This window comes from Cheilinus undulatus, linkage group 9, assembly GCF_018320785.1.
Source record: "Cheilinus undulatus linkage group 9, ASM1832078v1, whole genome shotgun sequence".
NCBI lineage: Eukaryota > Metazoa > Chordata > Actinopteri > Labriformes > Labridae > Cheilinus > Cheilinus undulatus.
Window position 1 is genome coordinate 15,770,280 of NC_054873.1, and position 26,037 is coordinate 15,796,316.

At 40.7% G+C, this 26,037-nt stretch overlaps 1 protein-coding gene across 2 annotated transcripts in view; it reads left to right on the top strand.

Moving 5' to 3' along the window:
- The window catches only part of kcnq1.2 (potassium voltage-gated channel, KQT-like subfamily, member 1.2), a 291,548-nt gene extending 268,533 nt beyond the window's left edge, over positions 1–23,015 (top strand). For both annotated transcript variants that reach the window (XM_041796564.1, XM_041796565.1), the window contains one exon: positions 22,035–23,015. In XM_041796564.1, coding sequence (XP_041652498.1) covers positions 22,035–22,181 — 147 coding nt within the window. In that variant the 3' untranslated portion in view covers positions 22,182–23,015. The remainder of the gene's footprint in view (positions 1–22,034) is intronic.
- Positions 23,016–26,037: the final 3,022 nt, after the last annotated feature.

A 26,037-nucleotide genomic window follows, 5' to 3' on the forward strand; every position in this document is an offset into this window, starting at 1 on the left:
CTGAGCAGCAGATCCCGTCCAGCTGTCTCTGAGGACAAATGCTCCATCAGGCAACTGCTTCCACCTCCCTCCCAGCTCACCCCCGCTGTGTTTACTTGACTCTACGTTGTTAACAATCCTTAAGAGTGCTTGTATCATTTTATCGATTTGGTCACAGGTCTAAATTAGCTGCTCGTGGTGACAGCTTCCTGGAAACAAGCAGTGTTTATGGAAAGATAGCGACTTGTTTTATGGTTTCACATGGAGGCCAATAGACATGTGTTTGTTTTGGTACTTTCCAAGTTTGTAATCTACTTGGACTATTTTCTTTTTAAAAAAAAGCTGATTTTGACAGAGAATTAGACATTCAAATTTATGGGAAGCAGTTATTCAGCAATGCTAAAAGTCCTGAGGGGAGTTTTTACATGGTTACTGGATAAGACAGAATTAAATTAGTACTGATGCATTTAAATGACCTTCTTAAGCAACACTAAATGCCTGTGACCTTTCATCCCTCAGGCCCTACCACATTAAAAACTGGCATCATCCTATGATAGATATCACAAGGCTCAGGAACATTTCAGAAACTGAGTTTCTTTCCTGAATTCCAAAATTCCCCTATTCTCTCTTTCCGCATCTCCCTCTTCTCTATTTCAGCATCCTTCTCTTTCTTTCAGCATTTCACATTTCTCCCTTACTGCATCTCCATCTTTTCTTTTTTTCTGTATTTTCCTCTTCCTTTTTTCAACATCTCTCTCTACTCTTTCTGTCTTCATCTCCCTTGTCCCCTTTTTGCAACTCCATCTTATATATGTCTGTATTACTCTCTTTTTTCTGCATCTCCCTCTTCTCTTTCTAAATCTGACTTTTCTCCTTCAGCATCTCCCTTTCTCTTTCCTCTTAATCTTACTTTTCTCCCATTTTGAATTTTGCTCTTCTCTCCACCTGCATATCCATTTTACCTCTTTCTGACCTCTATCGTCTCTGTTTTTGTATCTTCATCTTCTCAGTTCCTGCATCTCCCTCTTTTCTATTTATCTGCATATATCCCTTCTCCCTTTCTGCACCCCCCTTTTCTCTTTCTTGTTTCATCTCCCTCTTCTCTATTTCTGCATCTCCTGCTCTGAATCCCTGCATTTCCCTCCTCTCTCTCTCTGGATCTCCCTTTTCTACCTTACTGCATCTCCCTCTTCTCCTTTCTGCTCTGCCTTTTCTTCCTGCATCTCATTTTTCTCTTTCTTCCTGCACCTCCCTTTTCTCTCCTCCCGCATCTTCCTATTCTCTCTTACCACATGCTCTTTTTTTTCTCCCTACATCTCCCCTTTTCTCCCTTCCTGCATCTACTTCTTCTCTCTCTTCCCCCATCTCTCTCTTCTCTATCTTTGTGCATCTCCCTCCTCCCCCTTTGTACTCTTTCTTCCCGTACTTCCTGCATCTCCCTCTTCTCCCTTTCCATTTTCCCCCTTCTCTCTCACTTCATTTTCCTCTCCTCTTATCCTGCATTTCCTTTCTGTCTCTCACTGCATCTCCCTCTTCTCCCTTTCTGGATCTTCCTCGACCACAGCAGCTCTGGCAGATAATTTTTTTTTTTAACATCAGTCTGGTTCTGTTCCAGGTTTCTGCCTATTAAAAGCAATTTCAGATTTGCCACTATAATTTTTCTAAATGTTGCTTCCTACAGGGTCTTTGTCCATAATTTGATAAAGAGTACGGTCTAGATCAGTCCTGTTTATAAAATATCTTGTGATAAGATTGATTACAAAATAGTGCTTTACAAAGCTAAGATTGACAGATTGAATGAATATACTACTTGTTTAGCAGTGACATTCTTTTTTCACCTATTTTCTGGCTTTTATTAGCACAGAGAGTATTGAAACCTTCAATCATTGCTTGTCAATGTATTCCTCTGAGCAGCTTTATCTCTTGGCAGCTCTCTGGATCTTTCTCTCCAGCTTGTTTATGCTGCATATTTTTCACAGTAAAACTTCCCTAACCCCCCCATCACTCAGCATGTATAACACTTACACCCCTTCAACATGGCATCAAAGCCTCTCCTTCATCTTACACTCTCTCTGTTTCGATTTATGACTTTTCATCAGTTTCCCTCTTAATGTATGGACACACACAGCATACACTTGCACATGCATGCACTCATACTTTCTCCCTCCCAGCCCCCACAGTCATGTCCAAACACAATGATCAGTAAATCAAATAAAACACCCACAGTGTTTTGGGGAGAAGGAGTGAGTGCTCAGAACAACAGAGAGATAAAAAGAAAAGGAGAGGAGGAGGAGTGGACACGGGGGGATTGTACGTCCTCGTGAAAGTAGCCCTCAGAAACAAAAGCAGCTTTGAGTGTGCGCCCACTCAGAAGAGAGATTAGCCGGTACACCCCCCCCCTCATCGCCACCACCCTTGCAGAAAAAGAGCTTTGGCTGCAGTTTAGTGGCACGTGGCACAGCCCTTGATACTTATCATGTGCGTCAGGTGCTTTCAGCCGGTTTCCTGTTCTTTAAAACACAACCACTGTTTCCCTCTCTTTTTCTCAGTCCAGAAACACTCCTAATTCTTTATTTCTTCTCCTGTTTTCTCTGTCCGCCTCTTTCTCCTGCTTTTACAAACACAAAGAACATACTGTATCTGCCAGCACTAAAGTGAATCCATTCTTCTTGGCAGCGGCCCGGCCCGTGGTGAATCTGAGCTGGGCATGCTTTTTTTTTTTTTTCCAGCTGGCACTGAGCGCTGCTGGTGGAGCAGGTCGGTCGGTAGGTCGGTCGGTTGCTCCTCGTTGGTTTGGTGAATTTGAGACCAGCTGACACGTAGGTTTAGGATTCAATCCTGCAATCTGTCGTTACTGCTCACCTTCCTTCTCTGTGTAACTGGAGTTGCAAAGCATGACCCTAGTTCACCTCACAAGAAGCTTTTCTAAATATGAAACTTTGGCTGCATTTACTCACCCTAGATACAACAGTTTTCTTTAATATCACAAGCTAAGGGGACTCACACACAGTAGTGCCTTATTTTTATGATTTTGAAACTTAATCTTCCATACATGGAGATGTTTTTTATTGATGAAATCTGTCCTGGTCATTTATAACGGCCTTCTGTCATGCAACAAACTTAACCTAATTGCTGCAGAGTCACCTGTAGCCTTTTTAGGGGGATTTCACACTGCGCCTGATCCTGAATCAGAGTACAATGCAAACAAACCCCACCCAGGAACCAGGCCCTGGCCCACTTGGCAAGGGGGTCTCAGGCGCAATTCAAGTGGACTATGGTGCAGTTCAATTGAGATGTGAATGCAGTCGCGCCCAGTGTTGCGTCTGCCATTTGAAGTCATCGTAAAAACTACACCCCTTCTCCCCCTGGCGCGGAATTTTGTTCACATTTATTCTCAATAAAAGGTGGAAATCAGAAGAGCAACGTTGCTGGAATCTTGAAAAGGGATTTTTTTAAAACATCCATGTTGATGTAGATGTATGTGTGAAGATGTATTCGCCAGTGAGAAATGAGGAAACGGGCGTATCCATCTGCTTTGCAAGGTTATACACACCTACTGTTTCATCTTCATGTGAACAGCCAGCTGCATCTTTCTTGAAACGATTACGTTATTTAGTATAGCCCAAATAAGCTGCATGCACAGGTCCAGCCAAAACAACAGTGGCGGGTTACAGGGTTATGGGTTCAGCGTGCAAAAGCTTTATATGCATGCTCCGTAATCTTCTTTTCTTTTTTTGTTGCATTTCCGTGGCAGCTTTACATACAGGCTTGGCATATATACTACATTTTAAGTCATTTTCAGTGGTTCTGTGCTTACGCATGTCCATGTGGATGCGCCACAGTGCATGCAATTGAGCTCAACGTGAAAGCACCCTATCTCTCCGGTGAAAGACAAAGACTCTGGCCAATCCAGAAGGCTGTGCAAAGTCTTCATAATCCTGCATTTAAACAAAACAGTTTTCTATTAAAGTCAGAGACTTTCAGTCATCCTTTACTGGTTTTACTGTACTCTTGTGAGGCCTGGATGCTGACTGATGGCCAGAGGTGCCAGCTAGACTGCTTTGTGACCACCTCTCTATGATGCATTTTTTGCCTATCATTGGCAAGACAACGTGTCTAATGCTGACATGCTCGGGAGAGCGGGGATGGATATGTTGAATATGGGAGTGGCAGCTGCACTTCTACACCTGGCGTGCTTCCTATCCATTTGCCAGGTTAGCCTTGTGCTTTTTAGAGGGGTCACCTGGGAAGATACCTGAAGAGGTGGGGCATGGGCCTGGCATGGACCATGCAGCCCATGCAAGTGTCAAATCAGCATATGCTCACATACTAGGCATGTTCCCTGGCGTCTCTGTCCCCATTTGGCCAAATGTCCATTTAATTTGTTTTTGAACGACTAGTCTAAAGAGAGGCAAATACCTCAGTCAAATTCATCACATTGTGTTAGTGGGTGTGATGTGAGCCTGATATACTCTGTACAGCGTGGTGAACATTAGCAGCTAGCTCCACATTCCTCTTTGCAGATTAACATAGCGCTTTGACTATGTGGCCTTGTTTCAACCCTCGAAATCAGTACAGATACACTGGCATGTTAGTGGCGGGAGGTTCATTACACTTTAATCAGCCTTTTCACACTACTATTGCATTAACGTGTGGTTTTCAGCTGCTCTTTTCAATCTGCACTAGAGCCAAACTGTTAAGGCCTTTAGAAGAAAGAGAGGAGAAACATTTTAAGGTCACTAATGCGTCATGTTGACTTGTGGATAATTCTTGGAAAAAGTCTTGGAATTTTACATCTCTGTCACAGCAGGAAGCCTAAACTTTAAACATTCAAAAACCACCCACATACACATACAGCCACCACTAATATTTCCTAATTATTATAGTAACAACAACACACCCATTTCCAAAAACACATTTTCAAAGCAGCATGGCTTTTGATGAAAGCTGTTGTAAACACACAGTGACACAAACACGTCAATAATGAGATGCTATCACGTTTCATAAAACAATTCAAGCTTAGAAACTGAATACACCCCCCCCATCCCCGCATGTATGAAAGAGATCTGAAGATGAGTCAACACGCTCACATAGCAGAAAAAATAAACGCTTAATATCGGCCAATAGAGCCTTTTGAAGTTTGCTTGACTGTCCTTCTCTTCCTCTTCTTTCTTTCAGCGTTCATGTATCCACATTCTTTTTGAACTGCTGGCCCATGCTTTTCATACATTTCTTGTCTTAGTTTTATTAATCCCCTCTTGGTATATGTGTCTTATTCTTGAGCACTGGCTAGCTTTGTACCATGAGAAAGAATCCCAAAAAAACAGGATTCAGTGTGTTTATATTGGTTTAAAGCAACCTCTCCATTTTCTTTCAGTATGCTAAAAAGGCTTCATTCTGAAGCTCAGTATGGCAGTCTTAGTTACATGTCATTTATGCTTTTTTGCTCCTGTAAAAAATATTAAACACCTGCACTGGAATTGCAAGTTTGCCCCAACCGAGGTCATTTAACACTAAAGCCCTGTGAAAAATCTCCAGACATGTATTAAGAGAGAAGGAAGTGACAGCTGTCAATGACTTCTGGAAGATTTTTGTAGGAGAAAAGGAAAGTGTCTGTCATAAAGCCATCGTAAATCTGGCAAATTAAATTACTGATACAAGCCTTTAATCCATAAAGTATACACTGAGCATTGACTGAGCGCAGCAGCTAAGTAGTAATTACATGACTCAGTAAAAACATCAGGCCACAATGAATGGAGCCTGATTTTGCAACCTCCATTGCCAATGCTTTAGTGTTATCAGGCTTAAATGTACAAAATGTAGAATCTGTGCACTTAAATGTGTACTTTAATTATAAGAGGACTATTCCTATGATTTATAGAATTTAGTTGAGACCATCACATTACCACCAGAGTCTTTAAATGTTGGTGTGATGTTCTTTTTATGAAATGCTGTGGTAGTTTTACACCAGATGTAACAGGAGTTCAACTTTTGTCTGATCAGTCCACAGAATATTTCTCCTCGGGGATCATCAAGATGGTTTTGTCAAATGTGAGACGAGCCTTTTTGTTCTTTTAGTCAGCAGTGGTTTTGGCCTTGAAACTCTCCCATGGATGCCATTTTTCCCAGTCTTTTTCTTATTGTTGAATCATGAACACTGACCTTAAAGGGATATTTCAGTATTTTTCAAGTGGAGCAATAGGAGGTACATAGCAGTCCTAGTGGCATTGGCCTCCAGTGATTTCAGTGAGCATTGCTGATTTTCTGGGTTACTCCTTTGAATGTACAAGAAAAGCTCTACATGCACATCCAACCAAGGTGGGCAGGTGCTGAGCTGAAAATGAGACCTGTCTGCCTGCAGTTCAGACTGAGTCTGATGAAGATTTTTGGAGCCCTGTAGTGTGCAAGATTTTTTTGTGTTTATTCTTTTACTCCTTGGGCTAGACAGGATAGGCAAAAATAAGCCACTGGCCTTATTTTTCATTTACTGATTGACAAATTGTAACTTATTTGATGCTTTTTCATGAGTATGTGCAAGGCCAAAAAACAGCCCTTCATTCATTCTTTAGTCACTCTCCAGGAGGTGAGTGTGCCGCCCCTTCTACCTGGAATTCTAAATATAAATCTCGATGTCTCTTTAGTTCTAGCTCATTTGCGGCTATCACTCAAAGAAGTGTTCTTATAAACTTTGACTTATCTTATAACAACATTAGCAAATCATTCTCCTGCTGACATTCCTCATTTGCTGTGGTGTTTGAGAGTGAGAAAGCAACAAAAGACACTAGTGTCCATTTCTCTCCCTTCTTTTACTCTCTTCTGACTTTTTTACTTTATTTCCTGCCTCTTTTACTCTCCATTGCCAGCCTATCTCCCCCTCCCTTCCCCCCCGATCTCCATTCTTCATTCATGCAGCTCCATCTCAGTGATGATAATGATGACCTCTGTGTAATGCTAGCTTGTTATTGGCCCACCAGCGAGGCCAGAGTGTACACCCTCTGTTGCCTTTTCTGCATTGGCCTTTGTGTTATGAGGGAAACGCTGGTGTTTGTGCGTTTGCGTGTGTGGTGTAGGTGAAACACAAAGAGCAGGCAGCACAGGGGATCTATAGAGAAAGGGAGAGATTCACCTGAACTGACCCTGAGCTGTTTGGCTGGAAAAGAACTGGAAACAAGTTCTGTGCTGTCTTTGTTTTACTTGATATTTACTCATGACTGTGCTGCTTGTGTGAGAATTATTTTAACATTTAACCACCTTGATTCACATGCAGAAACTTTAGCCTTCCTGTTGCCACTATATTTGAAACAACATAACCTTAAGGCAACCAGTAGGTGATTGGTGCAGGTTTAATTTCAAATTATTAGGGTGGATTATCATCCACAAGGGGACTTTATATGTTAATTTCTGCAAGAAAGCCACCTTTTGAAGTTGTTTTATAAAGAGAATGTGGCTCCTTTCTGATAGAACTGCCACTAAACTACAGCTACATCTGAGCTAATCACTACACTGGCAGCAGCCATTGTAACAGCCAACAGTACTAGTAAACCCCACCCGTAATGATTGCAAACTTCTGCCGTAGCAGTTTGGAAGAAGAGTGAGACATCTTTTATGTCATGAGGGGATCTTTGTTCTATATTTGATAAGGAAATGTGGTTTAGTTTTGATAAAACTGCTGCAATACCATATCTACTGTTCAGTCAGTCAGGCATTTATTATGGCAGCGTAGCATGTTTGGCGTAGTCTTGGACGTCACTCTTTGCAGATTCCCACTGAATTAGGAGGGTGTGCATCATGTGATTTGATTAAGGTCATTTTTAACACCTGATGTTCTGGTGCTATTGTTCCAAACAAACAACAATGAAGAAGAAAAGCAGAAGATGAAAATGGCTCAACTATTGGTCAGAACAAACAGCAGAAATCATACTCCTTTCACCGGCATGTAAACAAATAAACATCAAATTTACACTGTCTTGGATTATCCATTTTTGCTTTGGTGTCATTATGAGCGTGGCAAGACAGCGAGCATTTATGTCAACTCCAGTCGCCACTAGGGGACGCTACGATAAGATGCTTCCATATCTGTGTTCAGTGTGATACTGTTGTCTTGCAAGAAAGAGCAGAATATTGCAGAATATTGTGTGCTAAGGTTATATTGGGTTAAAATCATTTGGCACCATCAAAAATGCCTGATTTTGAAATACCTAGAGATGAAGCTGGTGGACTTCCTGTTGGGATTTGGGCATGGGTCCTTAAGGCTTTTCGGACCCATATGCAGACCAAAAAACATGGTGTGCGGGGGCTGCATATTTAAAGGGATAAATTGTACAAAAATCAGAAGCAGAAGTATTGAATTTCCAGAAGGGGGCGCTGTGACAAAGTAATGATATTGATGGATAAATGTATTCAGGATCAATGTGTGAGCTTCCCTGTGAAGTTTGATGAGGATTCATATTAGCATTAAAAAGTTATATGGCCTTATAGGACTATTTTTAATGAAAAAAGTACAGTAGTTTAAGTTTGGGCTCCTCTCACAGCCTCGACCTATGGTGAAAACTCAAAGTTTGAACAACTTTAAATCTTCAGTTTGTCTAGTATGAGCATGAGCATAGTATGGGATGAAATCTCTTGGACTAGTTTATTAAAATATGAAACTTGTGAATTGCAAAAAAAAAGCCAAAATTTAACCAATTGTAATATAACTTGTTTGTAGTGGGCTTCCTGTACATTACAGAGGATGGCCCCAAGAGACCTTTTTTTGTCTAGTCAGGATACATAAGTGTACCAGTTTTCATGCATGTAGCTCTTACCTAGTCCCCGATCTTCTTCATGGACTTTTATAATTCCACCAAAATACAAAAATTTCCACTGGAGGACGATTTCCTGCAAAGTTTGGTGAGTTTTTGAGCATGTTAAAGCCTGAAATGAGCAATTATTCTGCCAAAAATTGACCCTTGACCCTTTGTTGGGCCCTAATCGTTCCCAACAAACAACTCATTCACCTCCTTAAATATCAAGTGAAGTGAAGAATTGGGATATGACATAAAAAGTGCTTTAAGAAACAGAATGAGGCCTTGGTATGTAAAGATTGGTGTTCAGGTTCTAGCTTAAAGGTATGTGCAATTGCTTATTCAAGCTGCTTTATTCACTGTTGCTACGGAAGATCTTCATCTGAAATCATGTGAAAAACTGTTCTCCCTCTGACAGTAGCCTTACATGTTTGAAAGAAGCAGATATAACGTGTTTGATTTATTCTGCTGATAGAGAACTTTGGCTGAATGAAAGGAGACTTTTAAAACCCTCTCTAATTTGAGATTGAAGGACATTTTGTTTTCTTTTTTGACTTTATAGCGTTCAAAACCTTTTTTTTTTTTTTTGTCATTTCAAAGGCCCCAGATGGATATTAAAGAATTCCTCTCCAGCTGGAGCGAACATTAAGTGAGTCATGCTAATGCCATGTAAGTACACAGAGTCATAACATAGCTGAGATGAGTGACGCAGTCAGATTCTCTGATGTTGTAGAGATTGAGGCCTTTTGAGGTCACGGCAGTGGGACCACACGTTACACATACAGTAAAGCATACAAGGACGGTGACAACAGTTTCCCTCCTGTCTTATCTCCCCTTCTGTTCCCGCTCTGTCCTCATTGTCTCGTGCGATTGAGAGAATTTCAATGACAGGAATCTTGTTTTGTTGAGTGGAGCAGGCTGGTCGGGCACAGATGCCAGGACATTCCTGGAGCTGGTAGTCTTTCCTTCTGGCAGCCCTGCACCTCTGTCTGCTCCACTTTACTTATATGTTTTCTCTATTTTTACTTCTTTGTAGTTTTATTTGACAGTTCAAAGAAACATCATCAGTGTATGACTGCAGGATTCGGCAGCATTGTTTCCTTTAATGAAAAACCACATCACTCCACAACACCTGAACACCAATCTTTACACACCAAGGCCTCATCCTGTCTTTAACCGTTCTTACTTGTCATGTCCTGATTCTTCAGTTATCACATGATTAGAAAACAGCACAGAGAGAAAATGCAGCAATAGTCGGCTCCAGCTTTCCTCCAGGCTTCTTTAGTCTCCAACAGATGGCAGTGTGAATCGCTGTATCTGCAAAGGCCCACCGATGAGGACTGAGTTTGAAGTAAGAATAAATGTTCTACATGACTTATTTTGAAGGAAGACACTACTTGTCTTTTATTCTAAAAGGTTAGGAAGTAACTGATGCTTAATTTCATCATAAATGCCTCCTTAAGGGGGTAAAAATGAGGAAAATAGTATGCATAAGCATGAAAAAAGTATTTGGTATGTGATCTGTGTCTGATTAATGTGACACTTCAGAGCTCTGTGATGCCCTCTGTGCAAAAATGGAAAATACTGCACAGTTAAAAGATTGGGCTTTTATTAACTTAAGTCAAAGAAATGACCCAGGAGCAGTGACAATATGTATCAGGATGTTTTCATTTAAAGCATACACTAGTAACTGTTGACACCTGTTAATTATTGAATTCAGGTGTTTCAATCAGACCTGTTGCCACAGGTGTATAAAATCAAGCACCTAGCCATGCAGTCTCTGTTTTCAAACATTTGTGATACAAAAATGGGTCATTCTAAAGAGCTCAGTGGTACTGTAATGGATGCCACCTTTGCAATAAGACGGTTCATGAAATGTCAGCCCTGCTGGGTATTCCACAGTTAACTGTAAGTGATATTACCAGATCAGAAGCGTTAAGGAACAACAGCATGCAAAATCACAGAGCAGGGTCAACGACTGCTAAGGCGCATGGAGTATAAAAAGTTGCCGAAGCTCTGCTGATTCTAGAGCTGAAGAGTTCCTAACTACCACTGGGATGACTGTAAGCACAGCTGCATGCAAGCCTCACATCACCAAGTCCAATGCCAAGCAACAGATGGAGTGATGCAAAGCGCACCAACACTGGACTGTGGAGCAATGGGAACTGGTCTGTGGAGTGATGATTCACATTGCTTTCTTAGCAGTCAGACTGTCGAGTCTGGGTTCAGCAGATGCTGGGAGGACGTTACCTGCCTGACTGGATTGTGCCTACCGTGAAGTTTGGTGGAGGAAGGATAATGGTATGGGGCTGTTTTTCAGGGTTTTGCTAGACCCCTTATCTCCTGTGAAGACTAATCTTAATGCCTCAGCATACCAAGGCATTTTGGACAGAGCTATGCTTCCAACTTTATGGCAACAGTTTGGGGAAGGCCCTTTCCACTTCCAACATTACTGTGCCCCAGTAAGGACAATAAAGACATGATTTGATGAGTTCAGTGTGGAGGAACTTGACTAGCCCACAAAGAGCCCTGACCTCAACCTCATCGGAGAGATTGTGTGCCAGGCCTTCTTGTCCAACATCAGTGCCAGACCTCATAAATGTCCTACAGAATGAATGGGCACAAACTCCCACAGAGACACTCTGAAATCTTGTGGAAAGCCTTCCAAGAAGATTGGAGGCTTTTATAGCTGTAAAAGGGGGGGCAACCCCATATTCAAATTCTTGAATGTGATGTCATTACAGTCCTTGTTGTTGTAATGGTGAGCCATCTTATATATAGTGTATGTTAAAATAGTGTTAAAATTCTTAGTAATACTCTGGAAACTTTTGGATCTTCAGCTGAAAAAGAATGAAAATGTCATGTCATACTGGCTGCTGTGATTATTATAATTCCTTTTTCATCTTATCTTATCATAAATTTGGTTTAAGCCCACAGAAAACCACAAAAAGTAGTTTAATTCTAAGCAGTAATGTATTCCAGACTGGTAACAGCTCATGATGACTTTTCCCTGCTGCTGTCACCCTCTTGTTTACCCACTTCAGCTCTTTATTAGTTTTCCATCATGACCCTCAGGCTTTAACTCTACCCAGCAGCTCTTTGGCCACAGTTAATGTCCTCGTTTTACTCCTTGTTTGTTTGTTGTTTACTTGGTGACTAGCAGGCCAGTACAAACAAAATATGTGTACGTACTGTTTGCTTGTTGTTTGTCTTCTTGTACACGTCCGTATAGCAGATAGCAGGCAGGCGGTCTCAGGGGAGGGCAGGAAGGTGGTTCAGGAAGGGTGTTCCTGTGTGAACAGGAGCTCTGAGGTCTCCCCACCGTTGTCTCGGTGCTTTGTCTCCACCGGTCACTGCAGTTACTGGAACTATGAGAAATATAGGTCAAAGATCACCTGTGCTGAATATAATAAATACAGAGTGTGTTTGTTTGCTTTCTTGGTGACTTTGGTGTCTGATATCACTTTATTTTCTTGCCCTTCTCACCTATTTAGTTTGGTCTTTCTTTAAGATAATTATGGAAAATATTCATTGATTTTTAGCTTCTCATGTGCAACCATGTAGCTGCAAGAAATGTGACTGGCTCATAGTGCTGGAGGGTGGTTCTGAGCAATAGGTCCATTTCAAGGGTGGGAAGTAATACTCAAGTATTGTAATTGAGTGTTTTTTGGGGGGGTATGTATACTTTTTTGAGTACATTTTAAAGGTTACATATTTTTCCTCTTTAAGACAACTTTCTCAGAGATACCCAAAAAATGCCTGTGAAGTTTGTTGCTGAAAAAACACTCCAGTATTGGATTTTTTAATGTCTAAAAACTCCTCTGTTTCAGCCCTGCTCAGAACAAGCTGTTTCTGTGTCTGTGGCTTTAAATGTTAATGAGCTGTCTGACTCCACCCATCTCAGGAAATGGATGTGGCTTATTGGATGTGGCTTTCCTGAGCTGGCAGCTGAGAGGAGGGTCAGTAGAGAAAAAAAGTGTATTTTGCATAATATGTGACCTTTAAAATCAGTACTTTTACCTCTACTTAAGTAAGTTTTTACCAAAGTAACTTTGCTTTTACTTGAGTACAATACTCTGGTATGTTTTCTGCCTCTGTTGACTAAATCACACATATGGCAAGGGAATGAGCAGAGTTTCCCATCATGCCCTTGGGCAGTGTACTTAGATGTATTTTATATTGTATCTCTTGTATATTGATGTATTTTATTAGTTGTGTCTAGATTTTTCCTGTTGAACAGAGATTTCTGTTGGGGTTCTTTTGGTCATGTTTCTGGTGAATTTTCGTTGTTTTTAATATGAGATACATTTGCACAATGAGTGAAGTTATTCACTGAGTTAGAGTTCTGTGGTTGGAGTTGTATTTTCTTGTTGTTCTTGTCAGTAAGGAAAGATTATTCTACAATACAACTCATCAGCATTTAAAATAAACCTTAAATTACTTTGACTTGAGTAGATTTATAGACCAGTACTTTTACATAAGTAAATTTAAACCAAAGTAACTGTACTTTTACTTGAGTACAGTAATTGTGTACTTCGTCCACCTCTGGTCAATTTGGCAGTCTGTTTAAACTAACAACTTCTCTTTGGCGCATCTTTGAGTATCATTGGCAAGACTGTGTGTCTAATGGTGACATGCTTAAGAGGGCAAAGAAGGGAAGGGTCAGCTGCTTGATATAGGAACGTCGACCTGGCTCGCTTTTCCCAGCCCACCCAATACTGGGTGCCCAGGACACAACGGGCTAGTCCAGACTGGCTAGACCATGGGCGACTGTATACGTCATGAAGAGGCTGGGAGGATACCTGAAGAGATGAGGTATGGGCCTGGACAAGACCATCAACAGGCCAGAGCATTACAGGACCAAGGTTGAGGGCTAAACCAGTATATGCTCCGGTACCTGATCTGACCTGAAAGGGGTACAGTAAGGGTTAGAGTAAAGGTTATAGATGCTTTACTAATGCATATTAAAACATTTAAATCTCTGTTTATAGATAAAATGGATGTATGGGGTTATTAGAAAGTGTGATCAAAGTCTCTCCTTGAGTTGCACTTTTTTGATGAAACCCCACCATTAGGTCACAATATATAGCTTTTTTTTTTTTTAAGTGGGCTGGGCTGTCTCTCATCCCCGAAAGTGTGGCAGGGCTGAGAGATGGGGAGGGAGAAGTTTTTTCCAAAAAAAAAAAAAAAAATCATATGAGGCATTTTGAACCTCTTAGGGGCATGTAAACAAGCCGAAAGAAGTGCTGTCCTGTCAGTGTTAACACAGAGCTGAGAACAACAAACAAGAGGTAATTTTACTCCACCCTTTTTTAGAAAGCCATGTCTTAAACTATATGTAGTTGAATAAAATCACTCTCTGCTAGATATGGGTAATTGAATGTTCATATTTTACCTTTATATTGTAAAAACCAAATAAAACAAATAAGATTACTAAGTTTCTGATGCCATGTCAGTCATTGGAGTGCTATAAGAGGCAGTATTAGAGGCTGTATTCTCTATGTTCAGTAAATAAGGGTCTAAAAGATACATATAAAATATATTAACTTTGGTAAGAATAAGGCCACATCATCTCAAGGTTGGTTTAGAGATAGAATGACAAAAGAGTGGACAGTAAAGAGACGTTTTGCAAAACAAAACAAAACTTTCCTCTTTAAAATGTTGGAGTGAAAATGTCACCTACATAAAGCCAAGCTCTCTGCGCCTGGGCTCTTTAAGACTGCTTGGTTGTAGTCACAATCCTTATCAGAATAAAGGGAAGCCCTGGCTGCTGGAGAGTCAGCGCGGCTTGTGACCATCCCATGTGTTGTCTGTGGTCAGAGGGAGGGTCAGGGACAGCTGGAGCATCAGCTGTCACGGGATCATACGCGTTTATGTGACACAGCAATGGTGACACCCAACTCTTGCATTTATACAATACAGGATGAACAAAATAGCCTCTTCTTAACGCAATTATCTCACATGAGACTAATAAAGACAACATCTTATGCACTAGTGTTACACTACAAAGCCAGCTATTTACAGAAATTGTTTTTATTTAATGGAGTTCTGTGGGTTTACTCCCATTTTATGTCACGTAGAGTGTTCTATTTCTATACAGAAGGCTAAAAGCCCCAGTTCTTGCTTTATCATCTCTTGTAAGCACTGTTATGTCATCTTCACGAGAAAGTCTCACAAACCATGACAACATGTGTCAAACACAGGAAGTGTGTGTCTTTGCACAGGAACAGCGAACACACTGTGCGACTCACAACAGGATGTTTAGGCAACTGAGAGTACAAACCATGACCTTAGGAATGACCCTGAGCTGAGTCATCACAAGTCTTGAATATGAAACACTTCAGAAGATTTTTTTTGATTTATTTGCATGAATAGTATGTCTTGAAAGAAACAATATAAGATGTTTTAGGGTGCAAACTGTAAGAAAAATAAGTACAAGCTCACATTTATTCCTCACTCCATTTCTTTACTGAACAAACAGTAGAGTGGAGGTGGTCAGTTCCACATACACACCCCTGACACTGACGTAGGACATTCTTATATATTTAGGCGCAATTTATATTCGGACTGTTGTTGGATAGTTGGACGTTTTTGTTTTTTTTAACCTTTTAATGATGTTTTTAATGATATGCTGCTATTTTAAGTGTGATGTGATTGTACTGTGTTAAAGGATGAGCTGGTGATGCAAGACAAATTTACGAGCAATCGGACAATAAAGTATTATCTTATGTTAAATGACTGTCATCAGTCTGGTAGATTCACTGGGATGATTTCAATAAACACAAATTTGAAGCTGCTTTTCAAAACTCATGAACACACAAAGCAAAAGAAGTCTCAGTGGAGAACTTTTAAGGTGTAGTAAGAGGACCTAACCATCTTTTCATTCTTCAGATCATAGAAGAGTTACAGATTTAATGTCAAACATTTTTTTCTTCATAAATAAAGGGGACCCACAGTCTAATCATATATTTCGACTTATATTTTGATACTCTACAGAGCTCGTTCACTGCTTCTCTCTCAAGCCCGTTTCAGACTGGGAGCATGTTTTGCTGCTTATGTTTGCTGCGCGTGTCATGCTCCCAGTCTTAAATAGGCTTCAGGCTCACCTGTAACACCTCTGCTCTGTCTTCTCCTCCTCCACATGATGAAGCTGCATATTCATCAGCATCAGACCATCTCCTATAGGGATTGCAGAGTCTTTGACACTTTTGCAGCATCTTGATTTACTGTTTTTTTTTTTTTTTTTTTTAATTTGACGTTTATTTACAGTTCCAATCGATCATTTTAGTGAGTTCTGTTTTCTCTGAAAACTTTCACTTTCAAGCAGGAGCTGTGTGGGGATGGGAGAGGGGTAAACGGAGACGTGATCAGACCAGTTAACAGTCAACAGTCAATATAAAGGGTCAGCGTAGCCGTAGAGCCAGTTCATATAGATATAGATAAATGAATAAATCATACTGGTCCAAAAGTGCGTCCGTCGCCAAATAGTGAAACCATCCCTGCTTGCAGAGTCGTCTAGGCATCTCCATTGTAAACAACCCAGGATGGCTAAGGGGGCAGCTCTCTACATTGGTGTTGTGCTCGTAGAGCTATTTAAGACTCTGCGAATTCCTGGTAACTCAGTTCGTGTCGACAGTAGGAGCAAATAACTTTTATCTGACATGATCTGAAAGCTGAACCTGCCATTCAAAAGTGTCTGTCCTTTATCCATTTCTGCTCGCTTGCACTGCATCATGACGGCGCCGCTTCCTGACCTGGCAAACTATGGGATGGGTCGAGGGTCACACAGGATGCACATGCATTAGTCGTGCGACAAAAAATTAGTGCCATTAAAAGTAATTTGGCGTTAACTTTGACAGCCCTACAATTAAGACATAGTAGCATGAATCTCTATATAAAGCTTTTTGCTATAACGGAGGTGGCTGGGGTGGAAGAAGTAAAGCTTTGTCAGCAGCATGGTGCATCAGCATTAATGAAAGCAAGGATTAGTGAGAAGTACATCATATTTAAATGCACGGCTGTGTGGAGAGAAAGAGCTGTGATTGGCTGTGAGAAATGGGAGATGATAACTGGGATCAGCTGACTGTCAGCTGATCACAGCTGGATGTATGACTGCCATGTCCTGCATGAGCTAACACTGAGCTTCATTTGTGAAACATGTTTGGAAACTCTCAAACTTATCTCAACTAGCATGTTATGAATTATCCTATCCACTTTAGCCATTTAACCCAAAACCATAAACATCATCAACCTGACATGCTAGATGGATTTGTTTCACACATCCATCTGGGAAAGCTTCAATAGGAAATGTTTGCGAAAAGGCAGAGGCTTTGAAAAAACTCGGAGTGTGATTGGATGAACGTTCTGTCTGTCACATCTCTACGGGCCAGTCGGAGCAACAAAACATGTGACGTAGCCGCTATCGAGCTGCACGTGCACAGCTACTGAGGAATAACGCAAAACATAGCGACTATAGACATGTAAGTACTCAACTTTTGTTGTTTTAGAAAAGAAAACAACTCACCGCTGTTCTTTATTCTTCTTTTAATGAAGAAATGTTGTCAAATTCTGATAAAACTGGCTCTTTAGCAGCATCCATGCTAATCTCTTCCTCCATAACTGCACCAGCTCTTGCTGCTGCTTGTTTACGCTTGTCACGACTCTGCTGCGCCTGAAAGTACTGCCCCTCATTGCTGATTGGTCCTGTCACTTTCTAACCAGACCCAAATGGTTCAGATCGGAGCCTTGCAAGATGGATTCGCCAGTGAAAAACAAGGAAACAAGCGTATCCATCTGCTTTGCAAGGTTAAAACACCATTGCAGCAGCTGAATACATATACATGTACTCCATATGCAAACAGTGGACTGTAGAGACTAGCAGAATTGTATTTGTCCAGCAATATAATTCAACCTTGTCAGTCGACATGGTTGTGTGGCTTACTTGGCATCCTTTGACTGTCAACAAATGCATCAAATGTAGTCTAAGAGGGAGAGGAATAGCAGCACTGCGTGTTTTACAACAATGCAGTTAAAGACCTTCAGTGGGCGCCAAAGTGCACCAAACTGAATTTCTTCATAATGTTTCTTTGAAAAGTAAGAACTTCTCTTTTCCAAAATAACCTAAGTACCATTTTTCATTCACAAACAGAAACAAGGAAATGTCTTCTACAACGGCACTGTAAAGAACAACCACTGACACATTCATGTACTCTCATTGCATAATCCCCCTCTATGTCTCCCTCACCTACATCCATCCCCAGAAACCACACAGAAACACACGTACACAAACTCAGTGGTGATAAGTCTTATGTGTTAGCAACACGCCTGCCTAATTGTGTTTTTCTTTCCCCTCTGAGGGTCGCCTGAGCCACTCCTTTTAGACACACTGCAGGAGGAATTCCTGATCCATTTTAAGCTCCAACGAGAATGTTGATAAGTCTGTAGATTACTGCCCAACATGTTTATGATAGCCTATTATTCTCTACGCTTCATCCGGGCCCAGTGCGTGCTTTTGTTACTTAGCACAACTATTTAGGTCATAGTATAATCTCTTAGGGAGCGTGGTGGATGGTGAAATATCAGAGAAAAAAGGCTCTAAAGGAAGCAAATCTTGCCCTGTCAAGCTGTATCTTTATTTTTGGTTATGTAACAGTTAACTCTAACCCAGTAGTCTGATTGAAAAAGGGGCAATATATGACTTCTGATGTCAAGAAAAAGATCTCTGAGAGTTTAGACCAGGTATATTCATTCTCTAATTAACATATAGCTGTCTTTATTTTAATGATGAAACTGATATCTCCGCTAGATTAAGAAATTAAAAGTCACCAGAAGTTCAATAACGTCCTTGAGCACAATGACAGATGGAGAGCTTGGCTGAAGGTCAGAACTCCAACCCCTGCAGTCGTCAAACATGTGCCACATGCGAGATCTGAACAAGTTAATGGATAACTTCACTCATGGTCCAAAACTGTTTAACAACAAAAATAACAATAATAATAATAACTATAATCCACTTGTAACGAGAGTGAGGGAATCCCAACAGTGATTACTGCACAACAAGCAGCATCTAAACACATCTTAACACTGTCCAAGGGCATGATGGAAAAACTCAGCCCCCCAGATTTGAAATTGCAGTGGGTAGATCTTAGATTAATGGATCAGGGAGTTAAAAGTAGAGTTAAAATTACACTTTAAGAGTTCAAATCATCTCTGAAATGTCTGACACTGAAAACTCAACCCTCCAGTTTTAGCTTTGTACTGTTCAAAAATATTCATGTGAACAATTATCCCTGCTAATACATAGTACATAGATGTTTTATACTTCATGCATTCTTATACATTTTTGCTTACTGTATACATACAGTCATGGACAAAAGTATTGGCACCCCTGGAATTTTTCCAGAAAATACATCATTTCTCCCAGAAATGGTTGCAATTTCAAATGTTTTTGGTATACACGTTTATTTCCTTTATGTGCATTGGAACAACACAAAAATCTGGAGAAAAAAAGAAAAAATTGACACAATTTTACACAAAACTCAAAAAATGGGCTGGACAGAATTATTGGCACCCTTTGAAAATTGTGGGTAAATCATTTTATTTCAAGCATGTGATGCTCATTTAAACTCACCTGTGGCAGTAACAGGTGCTGGCAATCTAGAAATCACACCTGAAGCTACTTAGAATGTCTCAAAGTTGACTCAACCTTTGTGTTGTGTGCCTGTGTGTGTCACACCAAGCATGGAGAAGAGAAAGAGGAGCCCAGAATTGTCTGAGGACTTAAGAAGCAAAATTGTGGAAAAATATGAACAATCTCAAGGTTTCAAGACCATCTCCAGAGATCTTGAAAGTCCTTTGTCCACTGTGCGTAATATAATCAAGAAGTTTATAACCCATGGAACTGTGGCTAATCAACCTGGACATGGATGTAAGAAAAAAATTGACAAGAATGCAATGCAGGATAGTTGGAATGGTGGATTAACATCCTCAGTCAACTTTCACACAAATTCAGGCTGTCCTGCAGACTCAGGGTGCAAAAGTGTCAGCTCGGACCATATGTGGTCATCTGAATGAGATGGAGCGCTATGGCAGGAGACCCAGGAGAACCCCACTGCTGACAAAGAGACATAAAAAAGCCGGACTGGAGTTTGCAAAAATGTACCTGAGTAAGCCTCGATCCTTCTGGGAGAACATTCTGTGGACAGATGAGACTAAGGTAGAGCTTTTTGGAAAAGCACGTCATTCTACTGTTTACAGAAAACAGAATGAGACCTACAAAGAAAAGGACACAGTACCTACAGTCAAACATGGATGTTTTGGGGTTATTTTGCTTCCTCTGGCACTGGGTGCCTTGACTGTGTGCAAGGAATCATGAAATCTGGAGACTATCAAAAGATTTTGCGCTGCAATGTAGGGCCTAGTGTCAGAAAGCTGGGTCTGCGTCAGAGGTCATGGGTGTTCCAGCAGGACAACAACCCCAAACAAACCTCAAAAAGCACCAAGAAATGGTTGGAGACAAAGCGCTGGAGAGTTCTGAAGTGGCCAGCAATGAGTCTGGATCTAAATCCCATTGAACACCTATGAAGAGATCTCAAAACTGCTGTTGCAAGAAGCACCCTTCAAATCTGAGAGACCTGGAGCAGTTTGCAAAAGAAGAGTGATCCAGAATTCCAGTTGAGAGGTGTAAGAAGCTTGTTGATGGTTATAGGAAGTGATTGGTTTCAGTTATTTTTTTCCAAAGTTGTGCAACCAAATATTAAGTTGAGGGTGCCAATAATTTTGTCCGGCCGATTTTTTGAATTTTGTGTAAAATTATATAAATTTTGTCTTTTTTCTTCAGATTTTTTGTGTTGTTCCAATGCACATAAAGGCTATAAACATATGTATACCAAAAACATTTGTAATTGCAACAATTTCTGGGAGAAATGGTGTATTTTCTGGAAAATTCCAGAGATGCCAATACTTTCGTCCATGACTGTATTTGCTCTATTGTTATATTAGCGTTCATTCCCACTTTATTGTTGTATTTCTTGCTTTTCCTGTGTGGGTTTAACTTGAACTCCCTTTAAGATCAGCAAAGTATTTATCAATCAATCTATCTACCTTGGCATGGCAAGTTTTTCAACCAAAATGTAAGTTTAAATTACATTTAGTTCAAAAACTCATCTCTATACTTCAGAGAGAGATTTTCAGGCAACAAAAGCCAAACTACTCTCTTTGTCTTGAATCTAAAGGTTTGTTCGGCATTGTGACGATGCTCTGTTGTTCATAAATCATGATTAGTGGCGTGCTGAGATGCGATTTCTTTCTTTTCTCTCAGATTAATGCCTCCTGTTATGGCTCATATTTCAACAACAATAATAGCTGCTAAATGTCCCTCGCTGCCATAAAAACGTCCAGGCCATCAGGCGCACACACTAAAAGATGGGGAGAAAGAGGGGCCGTAACCCTTCAGCCTATGAAAATGCCATTGATGTTAACTATCTGCCTGTGCCCTGGCAGAAATACCGCGGTTAACCCTGAATTGTACGTATCAGAGTGTAGCAGAGACGGGAGTCTAAATATGTCTGCTGTATGAAATGTTATGTCTCTTTGATGTTAAGGCTTTGATTTACGAAGCGCCATCTTTATCATTACCCTGCTTCTGTTTTTTAAAGCCATCAGAGTGTATTGCATCTTTGTGTTTGAGCTGCGTAAGTACATCAGCAGGGTGAAAGATAAATAAGTACAGAGGTAAAAGAAAGGCCAAGGCTGTGAGGATGGCGACGGTTCCTTTGAAGTGTGCACGCCTTTTTTTGTGGTTGTGAGTGTGTACATGTGCAGAGTATTTGCATGTCACCAGGCAGTCTGTTGTCTGTTTACCTCATTCATCTGTGTTCACACTAAGGTTAGGCCAGCTGTGCCCCGTCAGAGACGTCTCTGTTGGGTGACACACCTGTGTTTACAGTCAGGGGACCATGTAAACAACAGCGTTCGTTTGTGCGAGTGTCTGTCCGCCCACTCTGGGATCATATAGCTTAGCAGCTTTTGTAATGAGTGGCTTTTGCAGGTAGACGGCGACTGGCAGACTAACGTGTCATTATACCCGCCGCTGCTCTGTCATTGGGAGGGCAGCTGTATTAAAGAGGCAGATGGATCTGAAACAAAGGCACAAAGTCGCTCACATTCTTTGTTTGTTTCATTCCTACACTGTACTTATACTCGCGGTGTTTACCCTCGAGGCTTTCAGCTGACCTAACCTGTTTTTCTTTTTGTTGTTTGTGTTAAATTCAGATTCATCAGATGGACAAGAAGATGGACTCGGTGCTGCGGATGCTGATGGAGCAGTTCAAGCCTAAACCTGAGATGATGACCAAACCGTCTTTACGCAGGGTGACGATCCAGAAGCGCATGGGTGTAAGCATCGACGAGGGGCCCTGATGATGCAGCAGTGATGGTCACATAGCGGTATGACAAAGGAGTTCACATAAAACAGCCTAGCACCCTACATTGGGGCTAGTTTGCACATTCAAGAGGACTCAGTCTTCCAAAACAAACTTCCCTCTCTTAAAGACTTTCTCATAGACATTTATCCCCAGAATGAGAACAATTTTGCTCTATGGCTTGAGGGCAAAAGAAACCAAGAAAGGGACTCACGCTGAAGAAAAAAGCTCACTGACCTCCTCTTCCTGATGATTTTTGGCCTTGTTTTAGGTCTAAATGTAGCTCTCTTTTCCCTCAGTCTTCCCCTCCAGCAGAGTAACCCAAGCTGCAGCACGCTTCACAAATTTATTCCACTATACATTAACCCTCATAATCACACCACTCTAATAATGTTAATTTATGTGTGGCCTGTCACTGAGCTGCATTCCTCCACTCCAAATATTATTCCAAAGCTAACTAACCCAGTAATGAAGTCGTAATGCAATCAAAGCACTCAAGCTCCCCAAAGACGTGAAGAAAAAATCGGAGAGGCCGCCTGTGGCAGAGGCATTCCTCAAGGCCTTCTGATTATCTTGGCACCATGCACGCCCAGTACACAACAGGGTTATTTCCATAGCCACATATCCAACCAGCCTAAATGTACTTAGGCTGAGGCGGGTGTTTGTTAGTAGTGATCGAATAACACAGGGAAGGGTGGATGATCTGTTGATTTTTGCCCTGTGCTAGGCACCGGAAGGCTTGAGTGAAGGAAATAAGAGGCAAAGAAATAGGTTTCAGCCAACGTGATTCTGATTTATATCCATGTCAAAGCTAATAAAAATTGAAAACCTGCCTTGACAAGCTCTTGTGTTGTGTTACTGGAGCACATGCCAAAGTTATGGCATGGGTTTTTAAGTTGGCATCACTCCTAAGAATATTTCAAACCATTTAAATCATTTCAAAGTCACAAAAAAATTTCCAAGCAGTAGAATAATTATGAGACTAGGGGTGTCTCATATTTTACCGATCCCATCACCAATCATCAGCCAATATGGATAAAAATACAGATCACATTTTGTGTTTTGATATAGTGGTGAGTTTAGCAGTTGGTCTACTTAACTTTGTAGTGTACTTGGATGCCCAACAGGTGGCAGCAAAATTTCAGAAAAGGAGCACAAAGGTCATCCTTATTCAGTCAACGAGATGCTTTTACCTGCTATACCGTTAATCAGAGCAGCCCTAAACCTAAGATAGTATCTCTGCAGACCACAGATCTCAGATATCCCCCCTTGCAGACCAATAGTGTAAGGCACCCCTATAGGAATGGAAAAACAAGCTGAAATTCTCAAAATAAAATGGGATTTAACTTCTGATTAGGGTCAGGGTGAGGGTTAATATACCAAAAATTAGCCTAAATCTGACCTGCCAAACCTGGTTACAAAATCTTTAATAAAGCTGAGTAAACAGACTGCTTGCAGCAGAAAAGCTTGTCCTTTGTAAAAACTAATGCAGCCTATGTAGCCAATGCTGAATCTAATGAAGCTAATTATGTAGGGCATGTAGCTAAATCTTAAGCTAACATTGCCAAGTTAGATTCATTAGATACAAAGCTAACATAGCTTTGTAGCCAAAACAGCTAATGCAGCTAAATCTAAAGCTAATGAAGCTAGATTGGCTACAAAGCTACATAGGTTTAGGCTAAAGTAGCTTACATAGTTAAAGTAAACAAAGCTAAAACATAATTACACTAGCTTCGTAGTTAACATTACTATGTAAGCCAGTGTTGCTACATTATCTTCAGCTTTAGCAATGTGCACTTTAGCAAACGTAGCTAAAGCTTCTTAGCTACATTAGCTACAAAGATATTGAAGCTAGAGTAGTTATGTTACCTATAGCTAAAGCTAACAAAACTAAAGCTGGCTACATCAGCATGGTCAAATGTAGCATAAGCTAATGTAGCTGTAGCTTCAGCTATGTTAGCTTCATTAACTTTAGCTGAACTTCATTAGCTGTTAGAATATTTTCATGGAGGACAAGCTTTTTTCCTTTAAGCAGACTGTTTACTTGAATTTATCAAACATTCTTTAATCAGGTTTTGCACGTCAGGTTTTTGGCTTTTAACTTTTGGTATCCTAACCCTTACCCTAATACCCTAACACTAACTAACTAAAGTTTTAGCGTGTGTTTCATCTTTGGCAGAGCCGGTGTTTCCCAGTAATGGTCTGCAAGGGGTAGTGTCTGAGAGCTGCGATCTGCAGACAGTCTTGGAAAAAAGTGGGGGAAAATTGCTGTGGCCTTCAAAATCTCTGGTAAGTGGGCTTTAGCTTCCTACAGCACTGAGTGTGTTAACTATAAGTGTTCTATAGCGAGCAGTCTAATAGCTATAACAAGTAACTAGAAGCCATAGCATACTCACCGGTAAAGATCTACTTGAAGGTTCACCCACAGAAACCTTGTTCCAGCCTCTTTTTCTCTAGGTAGTGTATTTTTATTCTTTTCTCATGTTACAGAAGGGGAGGATATGTCTCTCCACGACTCCACCAGTTTCACCTCTACCATTGTACACTTTACCAGGTGTATGATGGTAGATAATCCCAAAAGGAATCTAGTCTTTGCAAAATCTTCATCTGTTACCAAAATTTTGACATGTTGACACATTGTTGTTTTGATGCTAATGGTGTCAGAAAGCTGCTCTTCATAAAGTTTCAACAGTATTCTTGTGAATGGAATACAGCCTTAGGTGGCTTCAAGACCTTATATACGTTGACCTCAAACACTTTCAGGCCCTTCACAACTCCCACCACCACCATCATCCTGCTTAATATCCTCCTTTACCCTCCTGAGAGGGGCTCACTCTACTGTGTGCAATCTCAAATAAATTCAGCCCATTAAATGTCTGATTATTTTCCTTCTCCAAAGCTAATTACGTGCTGAATTCCTGGTGAGGGGAGATTACTCACTGTGCACGACTAATGAAATAAAACACTGGAAAATGTGCAGAATTTTAAACAGGAGGAGCAGCCACCGTAATTCTATGTGAAAAGTTTGGAGAGTATCGGGCTACGCACGTTTGAAAACAAGAGAGGAGACAATGCTCTCTGTTTGTTCCGACGGGACGCCAAGGCATGTACAAAGAAGAAGTAGAAAATAGCTCTAGTGACTCTATGAAAGGCGTCCCATAATTATAGCATGCACATTCCTAAAAGGACGGATGCACACACAAATACACACAAAAGAGGGGTGAAAAAGGGAAGGGGAAAGAGGAAAGGCTTTCTTCCTGCACTAGTATGTCTATTTTATATTTTTTGCTGTGGTTTAAATAGCTGATATTTATCTTAATTTAAATAAAGTGGTTGTATTTTATCTTAAAGGCACTTGATATATATTTATTTGCCTGTCTGTTCTTGTGTACAGTTTTATAAGAGTTGTAAATAGAAACATTGCCTTATTGTACTGTATTTATTTTCATGTGGAAAGATTAATCCGGGTCATGTCTGATTGTAGGAGTAAAGTGAGGCTCCTGTTGTACAGATGGATGGAAATGATTGTAAATTATATTCATGCACACCCTCTGCACTGTAGCTTTGCTGTAAATAATAAAACTCCATTTCATTATGCTCTGGTCTGTTCTCTCAGCTTGGGACGAATCAGATTTCCAGGTCATCTATTCCATAATTTGCTTTTGTTGGACAGGAATTCTTGTCTTTTTTGGGGGACGTTTTTTTTTTTTTTTTTTTTTTTCAAATCTCCACCGCTGAGTTGGGTCAAGGTAAGCCGCTCCAAGGCCGGAGTTTCTATCCAAATCAAATCTCTTCAACTTTTCATTTCTCTGAATTCCTCTCACAGTGCAATCACCATGAAAGCGGGAAGAGAA